Here is an 18,654-nt window from a genome sequence, read left to right as displayed (position 1 = left end):
CACTTGAAGGCAACAGCAAAGTCCCCACCCAGGTCTGAATCCCAGCACTGTATCAAGGTAGCCTTAGCAGAATTTCTGCACATGGATCCTAAAGTAGTAAGTAGCACTTATCAAACACCCGTGTGTACTAAATAACATCCAGTGCTAAGAAAGCACACAGTAAGCCCTGCATGTAATAGAAGCAAACCACACGCTTTGCAAAATACCCAGAACATGTGGGAAGGAGGTTAGCTATTTAATACCTCAGCCCCAAAGAGAAACTTTCATTCCGTATCTACCAACGTATTTGAGAAACACATTTAATGTTATCTTGAAGCGAGAACAGTATTGCACCAGGCACTAAATAAACTACAGGACTTTAATTACAACAGTTAAAAAGAAAACCAGCACTTCTTTGTAAAACAAGTTGCATCAGCAATTTTTCTTGCTTGTTTATTTAAACAGTTCTCAAAACATTTGAGTGAATTGGGCTTCCTTTGGTAAGCAAAGGACCTGAAAATCATATTTAAAAAATGAACAGGCAGTCTTCATCCATGACACAGGTGTGGTGATCCCTTCTCTCATTCCATACTTTGAAGCACCCAGTATTTTCATAGTCTAAAGGCTAGAAGAACAAGAGTACATTTGTGGTGGAATGTATTGTCACTTGCTGATTAGTTGAAATACCATTATCTCCTTGTAACAGCCTTAAGAAACAGCCTTTTAAAGGCATGTATCTATCTGTAGCTCTTATCCCCTGCTATATATAATACAGATTACATAAAGGCCGACAAATCCACATTAATGTAAGCATTAAGCATTAGCTGTATGGAAAGATTCTTGTTCTAATACTAGCAGTACAGAGTTACAGCGTATTTTTAACACTTAATTGCAGGTATATCGAATATGGCAAGTTTCATGGACTCCTGAAAGAAAATTTTTATTTATTTATTTTTTACTGATAACTTAAGAATGGTTCTTGTTAAGCATTGATATTTAGAAAGAAAAGTAAAAATCAAACTTGTTTATTGTTGCTTTTTGCCATCTGGTAGCATTTTACACACAGGCTTCGATCTTCAGAATACCCTGGATTCAGTAGAAAAACCTTTTAAATGAAGTTTTGTACAATAGAAACTTCTCAGCAGTCAAAATTTGGACTGTAAAAAAATACATGCAAAACATACTTTTCTGAAAACACTTAACTTTGAACAAAGCACCGAACTACACAAATGCAGAATGAAAACAGCATTTCAACTCCACCAAAAGTAGTCATCATAAAAGGTGTAAAAGTCACCTAACTTCACTAGGCACTGTTCACTTTTTAAACAGGAGACAATAGAAAATATTGTCCACAAACAACATCCCAGCTCTATGGCAGGTCTCAGAAAGTCTTCAACTTCATGCTTTAATAGCGACCTGGAATGAAAACAAACCATGTATTAAATGGGAGGCTTTTTTTAAGCATATATTTAAACCATTCATGTATCACAGATTAAACTGTGGGCCACCATCACCAGTTAGAATGGAACAACATGGACTTGCAAATTCTAACAATCACAGCAAATCACATTACACCAGATAAAGACCCATATCAAGGTAACTTACGAGGTGAGTAGGATCTTGATCGAGAACGAGACCTGTATCCTCCACGACTGTAGTAAGGAGAAGGTGACCGCCTTCTGTAAAAAAATTAGGATTGCATCTACATCTATAGGACATTGGGCTAAGAACATAAAGCCAAACTTTTGCCAGTTCCCAAGCTAGAAGGCTCTTAATCAACCTTTAAAATGTAGTATATTAGGTCCAAATATCAATTAATCATTATAATTAAAGTATGTTTACTCTTTAAAATGCTGTTCTACAACAAAAAACACCATTCATTCAAGCCATTTTCATGAACACTCAAAAGAAAATCCACTAATGGATAAGCTTTAGTTTTCCTGTTTTCATTTTCATGTGTAAATTAAAAACAAAAGAAAACTTAAGAGCACATGGACTGAACAAGCAGTCTCCGTGTGATTCAAAGCTTATAAAATGCACGATCTAAAAAATGGTGTTATCAACTTATTATCCTATAAGCTCAATTAACTTGTAATTTCTATAAATGCCTTTTCATTGTCTACTGAAATCTATTTTTCCAAACTTGAAGGAATCAAATCCTGGTCAGAGAGAGACAGCTAACAGTGAAGAGCAATGGTTAGTCTAGCAGATTCCCAGCACCTACAAGGTGGCTCTCAAAATGTGAAGCCCTCTTCTGTCCTCCAAGGATACATCATCTAAGCATGAATGTGGGAGAAAATAAATACAGGCAAGATATGCAAATGAATTAATCTTTAAAAAGCCAGTTATGATAGGGCACAAGTCTTTAATCCCAGCACTTAGGAAATTTTACAACAGAAGCAGACAGAACTCTTGAGTTCTAGGATCCTCTCCCTCACCTATCTCAAAACAAAATCTGTTGTACCACTTAGAGGCAGTTGTCTAAGTATCAGGCAAACATCTTTACAAGTATTCTACTTTACCCAGATTTTAAAACCCTTTGGCACACCTGTAAATCTGATCTCTATCTTGAGCTGCTCTCCATCCACCTCCTCCTCCACCTCCTCCTCTGTAAAGACAGAAAAAGGAGCCAATTGTTTAGTTAGAACAATCACCACAAATAACAGAGAAAACCCAGTTCTCACAGTTAACATGTTAAAGAACAGTCCCCCGTCCCACTAACCACAGCAATGATAATGGGGATGGGGAGATGCCATTTTGATAGAGGTCTGGACTTTAAATATTAGAGACTTATGCATAGAAAACACTATATGAACAACTGTCCATTTCTTGATCATGAAAATACAAAAACAAAAAACAAACAAAAAACCCCATGCATACCACACCTCGAGGAAGCCAAGAGGTGTGACCCACACTGAATTATACAAGTTTACACTAAAGCTTTAGAACTGTTTGGTGACTGATGCCATACAGACACAAAATTAAGTTTCACCTTTGTATTGGCAAAGTTTTCTTCATCTTTAAAAAAATTAACCAGGCATCCAACTATTAAAATTTGCCCTAAATCCCAGCTATTTCTTACATTCTAAAAGCATGGATCTTTTTGTGTGGATTGACTTCTATACAGCTTACCTGTATGATCTGCTGTAATAGTCCCGGTCATCATAACCCCGATCATATCCTCGGTCATAATAGTCCCGGCGTCGTGAACTGCCACTGTGAATGACAACGTATCTTTTAGCAGCCCTTTCTTGCTAAAACTGGTCCTCATAGATAGAAAGAGAACTCAACTCAACCTAGTACCTTGGATATGATTAAACAAATGTGTCTTTGGACTTCCTGTACAAAAACTGAAGATATCTACTAATAGACCTCTTTAAGTATGTATGCTAACCAGAAAATATTTCTATATATTAATTTATCAGTATCAATACCATGTTTTCTTTTTTCCTTGTTACACTTTATCATTTGTAAGTGTATATCCATATGCAATGTTTTTGATTTTAGGAGCACACAAATCTGACTTTGTATTAAAATTCAGCCAACAGTTGGGTACAGTGGCACACATTTCTTTAATTCTAAACCAAAGAGGCATAGGGGAAGGTAGATTCCTGTGAGTTTGAGACCAGCCAGGGTTGTATGCTGAGGATCCTTCCTTTGTTTTGTTTTACTGTTGATGTTCTGAGACAGTTTTCACTGTGTAGCCCTGGCTGCCCTGAAACTCACTCTGTAGACCACATTGGCCTTCAATTCACAGATCTGCTTGCCCCTGCCTCCCATGTGCTGGATTTAAAGGTTAGCAACACCACTGATATCTGACCTTAAAAAAAAATTTAAAAAAATAATTTGAAGCTGAGACTTAAAGATATTCTCTAGCATCTGCAATTTAACCCCTTCTCCCACCTCACGCATTTTAAAATACATTTAGAGGTTCTAAAGATGGATGAAAGGGTAAACTGTTTGCTGCTCAAGTATGAGGTCTAAAATAGGTCAATGTAATTAAGTACCCGCAAAGTCACAGCCTCACTGCAGTCAGTAAACTATAGATTCATTGAAACATTGTTTCAAATTTGAAACTGGGACCCATGATTTAGAGCAGCCCAATGTTAAGCAAAGCTTCTTTTGAAACTGGAAGTAAATTAAGTGTGTATGGAGTGTTCAACCATAAATGGGACATCAATATCAATCTATTCCCCACCCAGACACACACCAGGGAAACAGGAGGAAGATTCTAAAGCTACAGATAGAGAATTAGCACACTGTAAGGAAGCAGCTAGCTGTAGCTGTAGGTGCTGGCGGCTGGTGGGGAAGAGCCAGTCTTCTAGGAAGGTGTGAAGCATGGTAGGCTGAGCAGGGTCCAATAGACGCACACACCCATGAGGCATAAGGAAGTGCTATATTATATTATATAATATATTATATTATACTAGACTCAGTGTGTTTTAAAGGGGAAGAAAAGAGAGGACAGGAGAGTAGGAGGTGTATACCTGGGGGAAGACAACATGAACAGCGAGGTTGAAAAGGAAACAATCTCCAGAAACCACATGAACCACTAAGGAAGAAAGGGGCTCCACAAAGTTGCCCCCTGAACCTTACATGTGATTGTGCATATAAACAACATTAAAGAATTTCTTTTAAAAAGGCCTCGAGAGATTGGTGGGGGTGGGGGAGTGGAGCAGGACAGAGGAAGATACCCAATCCACACATCTAGATCATTCAAGTACCCACCCATTCTCACACACAAAAAGTTTAACTTACTAAGTGGGTCTCCCCATATAAATTCCTGGTGTTGGGGTATGGGGCCTTTTTGTTATAGAGAAATCGACCCTAATCCGACGTCCATCAAGCTCCATTCCATTGGCACGTTCTTTAGCCTTCAAAAGATAAAAAAGTTACACACATCCTGGACAATGTATCTAATTATCTTATAGCTATTTTTGGCCAGGGGACCAACCCCACCCACAATTTATAATGAGTTTACAAAGTGTTTACCTAACTACAGATTTAGACGGCCTTAGCATGACTAACCTGTCTGTGACATCCTAAGTGCTGAAACTATACACACATGAAGCACACTGACATCTATGAAGCCCCAGAGCCCAAACGTTCCCCCACTTCACACTCAGCTGTTGGGAAATAGAAGAAAAATTGTCACTGACATTTTATCATTCAAAATGCCTGCTATGGAAACCAAAAGCCTCAATAAAAAAGGCTTGATTGGCTTTTCAAATTGTATCAAAAGCTTATTTCTTGGTCTCGACAATAAATGACAGACTCGTTATTAGCTATTTCTCTTTACACTAAAATGAGCATGGACTAGAGAGACGGCTCTGCAGTTCACTGTTGGCTGCTTTTCCAGAGGACGTGGAATTCAATCCCCACAGAGGCATGCTAAGGTCTGTAGCTCCACTTCCAGGAGCCCCGATACCCTCTGATGGCTTCCAGAGACACTGCATACACAATGCAAAGAGATACTCATGGACATATAAATTTAGGGTCTAAAATGTAAAGTAGCACATTTCTAAACAGGTAATCACAATCTCACTTTCTATTGAGTCAGGCAAGAAATTCAAATGATGAATTCACTTATTTGCTAACAAGTACCTTTAAAACAGAAGGGGAGGGAAAAAAACCAAGCCATGATACTTCATGGCTTATGTACCAACACAGGATTACAGAAACAGCAAGTCAAATACATTAGCAGGTTAGAGCCAGACCCTTAATGAAGCTTAGCTTCTGACTCAAATCTACAGTTGTGTGCCTTAAATCTTAATTTATATACTATAAAATAGAAATTGCTTTGTCAATCACTTGGTTATCAGAAGTTAACAGGATTGGTGTTTTAAAATAAAGTGCAAAGAATTTACTTACTTCCTTGGCATCATCTACATTTTCAAAATATACAAAGGCAAATCCTCTTGACCGTCTAGACTGCTGGTCATACACAATAGACACATCAGCAATGGGGCCATACTTAGAGAACACTTCTCTTAGATCTCTTTCTGTGGTGTACAAGCTCAATCCAAACACTCCAAGACAACAGTTGGGGTCAGGATTTGCCTAGAAAACAGAAATGCGAGATTTTTTAACCTGTGAAAATTTAACATAAGTCTAACTAGTATAGGAAAATGATAAATGATTAGATCAAGCACCATTGTATCTTACAAAACATTGTGTGTGCAATAACCACAAAAAAGGGGAGGAAATCCCACAAAAGAACTAAATTCAACCTTAAAACAGGGAGGGTTATTAAACCTAACAATCTGCTTTTGGGGTTTGAAGTTCAGCTGAGTATTTATTCTAAGAAAAAATTACAATAAGCAGACGGAAATCAGAACAGCACAATCCCAAACCAAGGGATGGGGGATTGGGGGGGGGGGGCTTTTAAAGACCATTTTGTTCAGTCAGGGACTCACACAACTCAGGTTGGCCAAAACTCACTACACAATCTTGAATCAACAGTAAGCCACCGCACAACTCAATTCCCATCAATGAAATCACAGCTCAATGAATAAAAGCCCTTGCTTTGAACCTTCTAAGCCTGACAAACCAACCCATTCAAGCTTGTTCTGACTTCAATATGTACAATACACACACCCCCAGTTGTACACATATAAAATAAAGATGAGTAAAAATAAAACTTGGTTGAGCTGGGTACAGTTATAAACACTTTTATTCCAGCACTGAGCAAGAAGTCAAGTAGATCTTTAGAGGCCAACCTGGTTAACTCTTGAATTTCAGGACATGAGAATAACATTAACACTGTGAACCCTCCTCTTAAAATGGAGCAAGAAATAAGGATGAAGCTTCATAAATTAATTCATATGCTTTTCCCTTCCTTCTGAATGTCTAGCAGCTGAAGTCAGAAAGGGGAATTATACTGTATATTAAGTGATCATAGATGAAACCCACCATAAAATATAACAAATTAAACCCCCAGATTATATTCCAGCCAAATGAGTGTCAAAAGGTTCCAGCAGTTTTACAATCTGACTTACTAGGGAAAGTACACCCCAATGCAGACACTCAGCTGTTAAAAGCTCCACTGTCAAAACAAAGATCAGCTGGTTCAATGCTCCAAAAGAGTCTTAAGAGACTGGGAGCTGCACCTCAGCGTAGCACTTCAGAAATCTTACCCGGTTCCCAACATGACGCCTTCGAGTAGACATGGGAGAATGGCTGTGGCTGTGGCGTCTGCGATAGTCTCGGCTGTAAGACCTGCTCCGGGATCGTCTATGAGAGCGAGATCGTGATCGTGACCTTGTATAATGCCTTCTAGAACTTCTTCTGGATCTAGACCTGCAAGGCAGAAGTCTTTGGAGTTATGACTAAATAACTATGACAGAAGGCCCTTTTCTCTTTCTCTCCAGCCTAGAGTGAAATGTTGGCCACAACCCACAACAAACCCACCCCTAAGAGCCTTTTAACTTTACAAAGCACTCAAAGTCACAACAAACTCCCTCAAAACATTTCTTCAATATAAAAGGAAAAATCTTCATGTTAATTAAAAATACTTAGAATTCTTTTGCAAACTAGACATGGCACAATCCTTTGGTTCCTGCACACCCTTACCTCTCTCAAAGCTATCTATTCCCTTTATTCCGTATTTCCTACTATGCCCACTAAGAATTTAGGCCATCACAATTAGTTTCTTAAAACATTCATGGGTTATGACTAGGGTATTTACCTCTGTATTATTAAACCAGAACACATTGAGGGGTGGGTGCTGGTGCTACAAGCAGCTCAAATTCAAAAGGTTAGGTCAGCAAAAAAATAGGGGAAACACCTGAACCCTGACTCCAGAAGCCCAGGTTATTTCAGTCTTCTGGCCTCCATTGCTAATACCAACATATAACAGATCTTCACTAGTTTATCAATTACCCCATATCAGCAGAGTTAACAGAAGAGATCTCAAAATGGCCTTTTTTACCTAGATTCAGATCTGGATCTTGACTTTGATCTAGAACGTCTTGAATCTTCCTTGGAGCGAGACCTTGCAGGTGTGTGCCGTGCAGATTTCCCCGATCCATGAGCACTTCCACTTCGGGAAGCAGAACGGGATTCCTATACGCAGACGTCAAAAGTTTTAATTTGTATACTGTTTTGGAAATTTTAAAAACAAATAAGCTTCTGTGAGATAAATGGCCAAGGAGAGCAATCCTCTTCCAAAGATAAGAAAACATACGTGAGGGCAGGAATTGAGTATACCTGGTATAATGGTTTCATTGCTTCAACTGACATGAATCAATTGGTTCTTCCACCTTTCTGGAGTAGGGATAAGAAGTATCTAACTTCACTCCCTTAAAAGGTGTCCAAGTCAGACTGTTACTACAAACGATACTACAAAGACTGGGAACGAACTTAACTATGAAGTTTATTCTAGCAATTCAGTAGCAACGAAAACAAATACCCTACAAAACTAATAAAATTTCAAATTAAAGTTTGTTGAATGAAGGCGAAAGCAGTAAGGATAATCTTGAGTTTCAAGCTCTGAAGGTAGAACTAACTAGGTTCTTGTTTTTAATGTCTGTGGGGCCCTCCAACAGAACTCAAGAACAACCAAAAGGAGCTAAGAACAGAGGAAGGCAGTAAACAGTTTCAAGAGTAGAGAAGGTAGCAAAGATTGAGTTTTATTGACTAAACTGACAAGAGCCAAGGCAGAATACAACAGATAAATGAGAAAAAATAGAAATGACTTGTCAAAGGCACATTCAAACCAAGAATAAAACCAAAGCTCATTGTCTAGGAGCCCAGAAGAAAAATCCTTAAGATGCCTAGGCAAATATCATGTACTTGCTTTTCTGTCAAAACTCCAAAGAACCGCTAGTTAACCAACACAAATGAAGTCTCAAAAAAGCACAAAGAAATGGCTAAACAGGTAACCATTTCATAAGCCAAAGGCTTGTGTCTATTGTAGAAAAACACATATATAGCAATAGAATGCAAGAAAAATTCTACAAAGACATTAAAAATAAAAACTAAATAGGTAGACAGTACCAACTCTCCTAGACAGCTAAGTTTTACCATAACTAAACTTTTTAAGGCAAAACTAAAAGAAAGGACATGAATCTAAACAGACACTTACAAATAAAAGTAACCATAAAAGCTCTCCCTTGACAGAATGTGGCCATTCTCAAAAGGATAAAGAGAATACAGAATAAGGGAGGCAATTTAAAACACCCCCCCCCGCCCCCGTGCTCAGGAGATAAAAGTATGTGTATTTTGTATACAACATAGAAAAGGGACCTCAAGTAAAACAGTTATAGATAACTAGGCCAGACAACTAGGCCCCAAATCATCTAGAAAATACCCGAGTGATGATAAAACATAGTGTGATGTGACATGTCATAGGGTCATAGGTAGTATCACCTCTCAGACCTTCCTTAATCTCTAATTGTATAAGAGAACAGCTGCCTTTAATACCAAGATACAGTTTAACATCCATTGCGCTGGTGGGAGACTACTCCAATTACCCAGCCCCTGGATTTCTCTATCAAATGCTCAAGCAAACACATTCAGCAAGGCAATTTACCTCACTCTCTCAGATTAAAAAATACTGAGAGTAGCTTTCTCCATCTTTACTATAGAAAAAAAGCTAATCAAAATGCTTTCTATTTCAATCCTGTAAGAACATAATATACTGCCACATAGCATAAAACAAAAGGGAAATTTGGCCAACAGAAATTTGCCTAGGAATAAAAGGGTAGAAAATAAAAATTTCCAGTATGAAAACTAGCCATAGTAAGGTTTCTCTTAAAACTCTAATAGGCTGAAGGGGTCTAAACAGATGGTTTACAATGATCCTCCCAAGGCTCCATTCAGTCTCCCTATCTAATAGCTATATCACAGATGTACTTTTTGAGCAACTATTTCTTAGATCAAAAATGAGGGGAAGTAAGCACCAGAATACAAGATTTCACTTGTCTGTGCATATTGCCACCTTGTTGGACTAAGGACAAAAAACCCCAAAAAACAAAAAAAAAACCAAACTTTTAAACTTTCCCACCAGAGTCTAAAGATGTTAAATCCTTCCAGTTATGCCGAGCACCTTTAATTGGTGTAAAAAATATAAAGATTTTTGTGAAGAAACAAGACTCTGATTAGCTAAATCCAAAGCTCTATGGTAATCATAAACCTTAAAGCACAAACTCTATAAAACCAGCCAGGAAAACCCTTTATACATAATACTGAAATTCAACGTCATGAGAAAGCTATATATATATATATATTAAAAAACACAAACAAAAACCCAAAAAAACAAAAACTGTGAAGAATTAACTCTCTAGAGAGCCAATGTTGAAAGGAAAGAGACCATGAACATAAAGCATAACTAAAACAATGCCAGAAATTTCCAGGAAAAAAAAAGTTCTCATATGAATCTTAGCCATCATTTTAACTAGTGCACAACCTATCAGGAACAGGTCAAGTTTAAGACAAAATCTCAAGCAGCGTGTAGCTCTCAGAGATTAGCAGTTCAGAATCCAAAGCCCTAGATACAGCTTCTAGTTTGTTAGTCATGCTAGTCCTATGCTAGTTAACTTCACAAACTTAGTATTTTCTATGATTTCTTTGCAAAGTAATCTTCCCTGATTGCAAACCCTATTTCAGCCCTGATTTTAATTTCAGTTTTCCCTGTAAACAGGACTTAAAAGCATCATCCTCAATGGTCTGTAGGAGACACAAGATCCAAAAAAGAAATTAAAAAACAGATGGGAAAATGAATACGCTAACATTATTTTCACTTTAAGTGTATTCAACTTGGGCTATGGGGTAAAATTCCAAATTCACATAAATTTGTGTAAATAAAGTTAAACCACTAATAAGTTTTACAAAGCAACAAACTGTCTCCTATAAGTGAGTGTTGTGTTCTCTTTGCAAGATACAGAGATAATATAAAAATAACTGACAAGGTACACAACATGCATCCTCCACACCATTTAAGTCATTTTTTCCAATAGCTCTAAATACCTGACAACACTCGGAAAAAAATTAAAGTTGATATAGCTTTAAGATGATAACTTAATATTCTGCATGGTGAAGACAACTATTGGTAGTTTGCGGGTTATGTGTGCTTGGTGTTAACGTTATAATCAATCAAAATATAGAATGACAGGAACTTTTTACTTTTTCAGTTGGAGTAGCTAGAAGAAAATGTTTACTGTAGGATCATTATAATAAACCAAGGATAAGAGAAAAGGCACAAAGTACCAGCTCTATCATAGTTTTTGAATCAGCTCTCATTTCACTTGTATGACCCATTTCTTTTAAGGGAAGCTACTATATACTTCAGCAAAAACCCTAATTCAGTTGGAACAGGCATTAAACTGAAACAATGTAAAGAATCATCCTTATTTGGCACACGTAGATCTCAACATTGGACTTAAGTGGTTGTAGCTTTCCACAAATGTGAAAATCTAATGGTTTCCTCACGATAGAAGCAATTATGGTGGATGCTTTGCTTACATTTGGGGGATTTAGTCCCATTATCACCCTGGTAACAAACCTCAATTTTTCCAGTAGAAAATATTCTACTATACACTATCAGTGCATTTTGAGAGTCCAAAGGGCATTAAAGTAAGAGACCACCAGTTCCAACTCACTCATGCCCCAGAACCAGTAGAGTTTAATAGATGAAAAGCCTAAGGCAAAACAGAAGGCCAATTACCCAGAATGGATAGCACACTGCTGCAGCCTATTTGACTAAAAATAGTTATTGTTAAAGAATTGCATTTCCATCATTTGACTAAGCAGTTAAAATTAGAATTATTACCTAATTTAAACGATTCCCTTGGAAGTCACTTCTTTACCCTGTATATACTTTCTTCTATTAAACAAATAATGCATGCATGTTTAGCAAAATATACAGGGACACATAAACAGACTAGTAATTACTTAGCGTAGTGCTTTCTGATTCCAGATTACTTCTTATCTTAACTTCATTTTTATTTCTTTTCTTCATTCTTCCGTTTCAAATTCTGACTTCTTTCATCTTCCCCACTTCACACAAATTGCTCAATATTCTACAAGTGGGACTTCTGGTCTGATAATTAGCATGCATTCTTTCTTTTATTTTTTCAAATTTCAGCTTCACTTATTCCTGAGCTTCAAATACTCATTTATAAAACTTGTCAAATGACGACTTCCGCATTTTCCTTCTTCAACATTAACCTTAATAGAAAAAGAACAGGATGAAGAATATTTTAAAACTCCAGGATAAAATCCAGTGCCAAAACTGAAACTAGAAAAAAAATCCCTTTTTGTAGTTTTGGATTTAAAAAAAAAAACAAAAAACTAGATATGCAGCTCAAAAAACTGAAACTACATAGTTTCCTGTTAAACTGTAATCATTTGTTTATTCCAAATAAATTTATCATGCTTAACATGAATGTGAAGTGCGTCACTGAACATTTACTGTTCATTTAACATTTTTACAAACTGTAATCACATCTCACACTTCTTATTGTATTAAAGAGAAAATTCTAAGTGCCCAAAGCACATCTCTAGTCAAAAAAATGACACATTTCACAAAAGTGCAAGAAAAGAAGCATGGACAACTCATCTGCATAATAATGACAAAGGCTGGGGTTGAGGAGATTTACAATATTGTGACTTGTCTAGATAAGGAAATGTATTTAATGCCACATTACTGTGTATTTAAAAACAGCATTGTTAGACAATGTCAGCAAACCTGACTATTTGGATCTGTTCAACCCACCCTTGGGAAATCTGCATTAGCGAAACTGTACCCTAAGAGTAGTTTAATTACTAAATTTAAAACTAAAATCCTGATACTAAATAAAATTAATCAACATGCCAACGACTATAAAGAAAAACAGCAAGCTCAATTCCAACAGTGGTTATGCCCAAAGAATTCTGCAAGTTTTCCCCTCTATTAACAAAACATTAGTCTTCTGGATGTCCAAAGGAGAGATGATACTTGAAAGGATGGTTGAGAAAATTACAGTTAACCTCAAATTATTAAAAAGGCCCACTTTAGCATATTATTGAATTTTAATACAATCTGGGACACTAAGCAAAATACTGTCCATGTAAACCAGCCTAATTCCCCTTATTACCCTGTTACATATTTCTGCATGCTTACTATTTCCTCCTGTATTCTCTTCTGGTAAAAATGAAATTTCTTAAAAAAAAAAAAAAAGGGGGGGGGGGCGGGGGGACAAGTCTTTATTTTTGGTATAGGCAACCATGGCTATAGTAGATAGTAACTTTTCTAAGAAAAAGCTTATCGATTATCGTTTAATCTGGAAACATTTTAATGGCTTTTATTTAAGGGAGTCACAATAATTCATTTCCTTGTAACATCCATCACTAAAATGCAATGGGAAATATTTACTGGAAGCACGAATGTAATCATGGAATCAGAATGCCCAAGCACGTTTCCTTAGTGCCTGGTCTCCCTAAAGGCTATTTATGTACATGTACAGGGCTTAGATTCAGAAAACACTAAAGCTCTAGGTGCCGTGACTTCTCAACATTGAGGCCATTTGGCATTGCCTCATTACCACCTTCCAAGTCTCCCTTCTCTTATACTCAAAAGAACAAAATCACTGCTAAACAATATTTGCATTTAGAATTATTTGAACTTAGCTAAGCTGAAGCAGCCACTTCATAAAACCACAAGTTCAACTACTGGGCTAACATACATACATTTGGTTGAAAAAGAATCCATCCTACTTAGAACACTTTACTTGGGGGAGTAGTTTAATAATAAAATGAGATGAACAAAGAAAAACTCCACCTTGCTACAGAAAGAAAAGATCAGCACAGAAATGAATTAAGGGCTTTTTTTGAGTCAGTGTCTCATGTAGCCCAGAATGGCTTCAAAGTCACTACACAGCTTTGCATGACCTGATCCTTCTGCCTCCACCTCCCAACTGGGGTAATTAGAGGCAGTATTTTCTACTTTTATTCTGCAAGTATTAGAAAGATGGAGGAGAAAAATCCTCAAATGCTTAAGTAGTTTCTTTAAAAGAAAAAAGAGGGAGGAGACCTGACACACCTATACTAGCTATAAAGTATGATTTTTATAAATGTGCAAAAATACCAAAACCTTAAACTTATGTTGATAACAATCATTTCCCTCAAAAGCACATATATAAATCTTTTTGGTTAGAAAGTTCTTATCCACTATCTAAGCACAAAAATTTTAATGCAGAAGAGGGCCCCATCCAAAAACACCACATGAAAATCTATGCCAATAAGTAACCTAAAAATAGCCCCTAAAACCCAATTCAAAGCAATGATTTGGGGATTATAACTTGTTAGTCAATTTTTACTGAAACTTAAAAAACAACGAAAACACCTAATTCTATATGGCCCACATCCTACAATAATAAATAACCTATGTAAAAGTACTAATTTCTAAAATAATCACCATTAAAAATCACTTATTAGAAAACAATAGCTTCATATAAATACTAATCAATACAATGCTGGACACATACACCATAGCCCTCATCAATGACTTGGCCAAATTATAAACTCAAGGTTAAAAGTATTTATCTTTAGCTTATAGGTTTGTGGTTTTACTGAAAAGGAGAACGTCTGTACAAACGACAAATTCCTCTTTGAGTTTTCAACAAAACCAGCAGTACTTACCTTGTAAAATCATTTTAACTTCACCTTGAAAGTATCACTTTCTATTTTGACAATAGTCACAACATTAACAAGCATTCTTAAGCCAAAGAAAACAATTTTACAGTTTCAAGAGACTTATACCTATCTAGTCATCGATGAAAAAAGTATGCAATTTTTTAAGCTTGCCATTAATTCAACCCTTTCTTTGTTAACAAAAACTATGTGAAGACTACTATTACTTTAGAAATAAATGGTTTAGTTTTAAAAGTGAGAATTTAGAATTAGGGGATAAAACCAAGGAAAACACCAAAGGCATCACAGGATAGAGAAAAATTGCAGAATCTGAAAGCAATTTGATAGGGTGGTATCCAGAAGCTAATCCTTGATTCAGATGGCTTATGTTCCAAAATACTATGTTTCTAAGTAAACAGCGACTATCCTACCAGAATATTTGCTAATTCCAAACTTCTTTAGCCTCTTGGCCACTATAGTTATAAAATAGCCTAACAAAAAAAATTTTAATTATCTAGCTTGTACAATCCTTAGTTTCTGGGTTCTAAGGGCAAAGACTCACCTGTATAATCTCAAAGAATTTTAAGCTAAGTGGATGATCAAAATGCATAAAAGCCTCACACCTTATACTAGGTTTTCAAATATTAACACCAATATACTTTACACTTTTAAAGAGTGGTAGTGTTTTTCCTTCAAAGAAAAGGTGCTTTTCTTTGAATAACTTTTGAAAAGTACTAGAAGAGATTTTATTGCACCAACTTTAAAATGTTAAAAACAAACCAATAAATCCTACAGATAGCAAAGAAATGAGAACAGATAGCAACAGAGCTAAATGCTAACATCCATCCAATAAATTTTGTGACCAAGCCAAACACTATTTCACACACTCAATTATAATCTGCATAGGAAACAACTTTGAAAGCATCAAGGGTTTGAGGGAATCCAGAAGTGTGGGAGTGTCCACAGGAAGAGAAATAGTCATGTACATTAACTCCAAGTTTAAGGGTCTAGAAGTCAATGAAACTCATTTTCAGGATCCAAAGATGGGTGGTTATACCAGGCATATCCAAGACTATTACTTTGAACATGATTTTTTTTACACTTATAAGAGGTGAGCCAATCAGACCTGGCCATGTTACTTTGCATTTACTGCTGTGACTGGTAAAATCCAAGGGGAGCTTGAGCTACCTTGTATTATGTTTGAGTGTGAGCCTTCATGGCAGGCAAGCATTCTGAGTTACACAACCAGTCCTTAAACTACCCCTTATTCCTTTAGAGGAAAATGTTTAGTCTTGCTAAATAATTTACCCGGGTATCTTGAACTCTGGATCCTATCCAGGATAGTAGCTAGGATTTACAAACCTGCAACACTCTGCCCTGCTTACCACCCTAAAGTATTTTTAAGCCTTGCCTCTAAACTTTTTTTTGGCAAGCCTTCTTGAAAAGTTCAGCTAAACGTTTCAGTTTTCCACTCATCCTAAGATCCCAATTGCAAAGCCAAAAAAAAAAATTATAGAGCTGGAGCATTGGCTCAGCAGTTAAGAGCACCTACTGCTTTTTAAGAGAACCCCATTTTGTGCCCCAGCACATGTATCAGGTAGCTCAAAATTTGTACACATGGGCCAAGTTGGGGTGGGGGGGAGATCATACACATACATTAAAAAAAAAAGTTTATCTTTGCCCAAGGGGTTAATGACTCATGTCTTTAATCCCAGCACTCAGAAGTCACAGGCAGGAGGATCTCATGAGTTTGACAGGCAGAGCTACAGTCTCTAAAAAACAAACAAACCAAGAAAAACAAATAAATAAAAACTGAGGTTTAAGTATTGTGCAACTTTCAAGTTAGAAATAAATCAGAAAGTCGATTTTTAATACTTTTCTCTCCAACTAAGTAGTCAGGTTAGCAGGATGTGGCGATTCACACTTTAAACCACAGCATTAGGGAGACAGCAGCAGGCAGGTGCCTGAGGTTAATACTAGCCTAGTCTACAAAAGTCAAGTTCCAAGACAGTCAGGGACATGAGTAACCCTACTTCAAATAAATATTGAAAAATCACCAGAAAGTGCATCTTACTAGTAGAAATAAAAACCCTCAGATTAACAGGATTAATTCCTCAGTTCTTTGAAAATGGTACCCACGGGGCTGGGGATTTAGCTCAGTGGTAGAGCGCTTACCTAGGAAGGGCAAGGCCCTGGGTTCGGTCCCCAGCTCCGAAAAAAAAAAAGAACCAAAAAAAAAAAAAAAAAAGAAAAGAAAAAAGAAAATGGTACCCACTTTCATTCAATTGCTTTTTTTCCTTGAGTAATGTGTACCACACCTAATACTATGAAAATTTTCCACGGGTGTGATGATGCATACCTATCTAGTTTCAAAACAACAAAAAACTATTTGCTTTTAATTCTAAACAGACTAATTTCAACTTTGGGAGGCAGGATCAACATCAACGTGTGGGCTACATAAGTTCAAGCAAAACAAATGTAAAAGTTTGGGAATGTAGTTTAGTAGTACAGGCTTGCCCATCACTGAACTTGAGACTAGGTTCCATCTCCATTATCAGGAAAACAAAATTCTGTCCCCCACCCCCATCGGTTTCTTTTCTTAGGAAAGGCTAAAATGAGAAGGCTCAAACTGGTTGACACTGCACTTTAAATTATTAAATTATCTTAGGATAAGGAACTCATCTCGGTATTTAAAAATCAGATCTGTTCAAATTACTGGTTTTTTTTTTGGTTCCAAGTTCACTATGGAAGAGTCCCAGAATACTTTCTACCAAACAAAGGCCTTTTAGAGATTACTAATAAAAAAAAAAAAAAGTGACCAAAAGGTAAACTATGATCTAGTGGTTGAGTTCCTGTGAGCTTTTTGTGAAAACAGAAGGAGCAAAACATTCTTATGACGATGCTTCTAAGCAGTTTTCACACTGCAATTACTCGTTCACTGAGCCCTGTACTTCCGCATCTTCACGTGACAGTTTTTAATCTAATACTCTACAGTCACGCCACATGCGCTTTGTTAAGCTTTGGTACTGGGTCAAACCCAGGCCCGTTATATACAATCTAATCAACCTCCATCGATTTTCACCCTCTGGGAGGTGGAAACCTGAGAATTAAAAACACGTCGATTTCAGAGTTTAATAGCGCCATAAATCGTCGCCACGGGTTTCTCCTTTACAGGGGAGGGAGAATCCATACAAAAACGCCTAATGACCTTGAGTTCTAGTTCAGTAAGATCTCAACAATGAGAGAAACGCTGCAGCACAAAGCTCTCCAGCTAACGGGCCCCCAATTTCCCTCAGCTGCTTCCGTCTCCAGATGTTCCAAGAGCACCCTAGAGCTGTCCCTTCCCGGGACAAGGCGGCCCTCCACTAACCGAATTCACCAGCCTCCTTGGGCTCCGGGTCACACGTGGCCTTTCTCCGCTTCACCCTGGAGCCCGGGAGAGGCGGCAAAGCCTGGCTGCAGGAAGCGGCGGCGGCTCCGCCATTTTGTGCCTCTGGCAGCTCGCCCGGCCCGCGAGCCCAAGATGGCTGCGGCGCGGCTTCGCAGGAGAGCAACGGCGAAATAAGATACCGTTCCCATCCCCCACGCCGAGGGACGCCGCGGCCATTTTTAATCTCCCCCCACTCCGTAATGGGGGGGAAAAAAACGGTCGTGGCGGGTACGAGGCACGTATCCCACCGGCGGCCTCCCTCGGACCAGAGGCGTCTTCCTCCAGGCCCTTCGGCGCCCCGGCTCCCTCCTGACGTCAGGCTCCCTACAGCCGGGCGGAGTGGGCCCAGAGGCCTAGAAGGAGAAGCAGGGTGGGACCGCGGCGCCCGCGCACCCCCGCGCTTACCCGCTCGCCGTAGTTCTGCTCGCCGCTGTCGCTCATGACTCCGGGTTGCTGTCACCGCTGCTGGTCTTTACTGAAGCTGTCAAGCTCCCGCCTTCCTGACAGAGGCTCCGCCGCAGCCTCGCGCGACGCCACGCTAAGAGAGTAGTCCAAAGTCGACTCGCTCCGCACCACCTCCGCACCGGTCTAACGCTACCGGATGTGACGCCACGCTCTTTAACTTGGCCCCACCC

General features: G+C 38.1%; 1 protein-coding gene across 6 annotated transcripts; it reads right to left on the bottom strand.

Moving 5' to 3' along the window:
* Window positions 1–390: 390 nt before the first annotated feature.
* Tra2b (transformer 2 beta) lies at window positions 391–18,609 on the bottom strand. Of its 6 annotated transcripts, none has more exons than XM_087575263.1 (10): window positions 18,425–18,609; window positions 11,872–12,147; window positions 7,910–8,043; window positions 7,116–7,278; window positions 5,851–6,039; window positions 4,738–4,853; window positions 3,112–3,195; window positions 2,528–2,587; window positions 1,585–1,658; window positions 391–1,395 (listed from the first exon to the last, which is right to left on the bottom strand). In XM_087575263.1, the coding sequence occupies exons 4-10, from the start codon at window positions 7,146–7,148 to the stop codon at window positions 1,385–1,387; spliced, it is 567 nt and encodes a 188-aa protein (XP_087431389.1). In that variant the 5' UTR covers window positions 7,149–7,278; window positions 7,910–8,043; window positions 11,872–12,147; window positions 18,425–18,609; the 3' UTR covers window positions 391–1,384. The 6 variants fall into 6 exon arrangements, with proteins under 6 accessions (XP_087431389.1, XP_087431391.1, XP_087431390.1 ...); XM_087575265.1 differs by having other exon boundaries at window positions 1,585–1,655; XM_087575264.1 differs by lacking the exon at window positions 18,425–18,609 and adding an exon at window positions 17,960–18,084.
* Between the last annotated feature and the right edge of the window lie 45 nt (window positions 18,610–18,654).

Source organism: Rattus norvegicus, chromosome 11, assembly GCF_021556685.1.
Source record: "Rattus norvegicus strain SHRSP/BbbUtx chromosome 11, alternate assembly SHRSP_T2T, whole genome shotgun sequence".
Taxonomy (NCBI): Eukaryota; Metazoa; Chordata; class Mammalia; order Rodentia; family Muridae; genus Rattus; species Rattus norvegicus.
The sequence above is the reverse complement of the archived record's forward strand: the minus strand, read 5'-3'. Positions and strand labels throughout refer to the sequence as shown.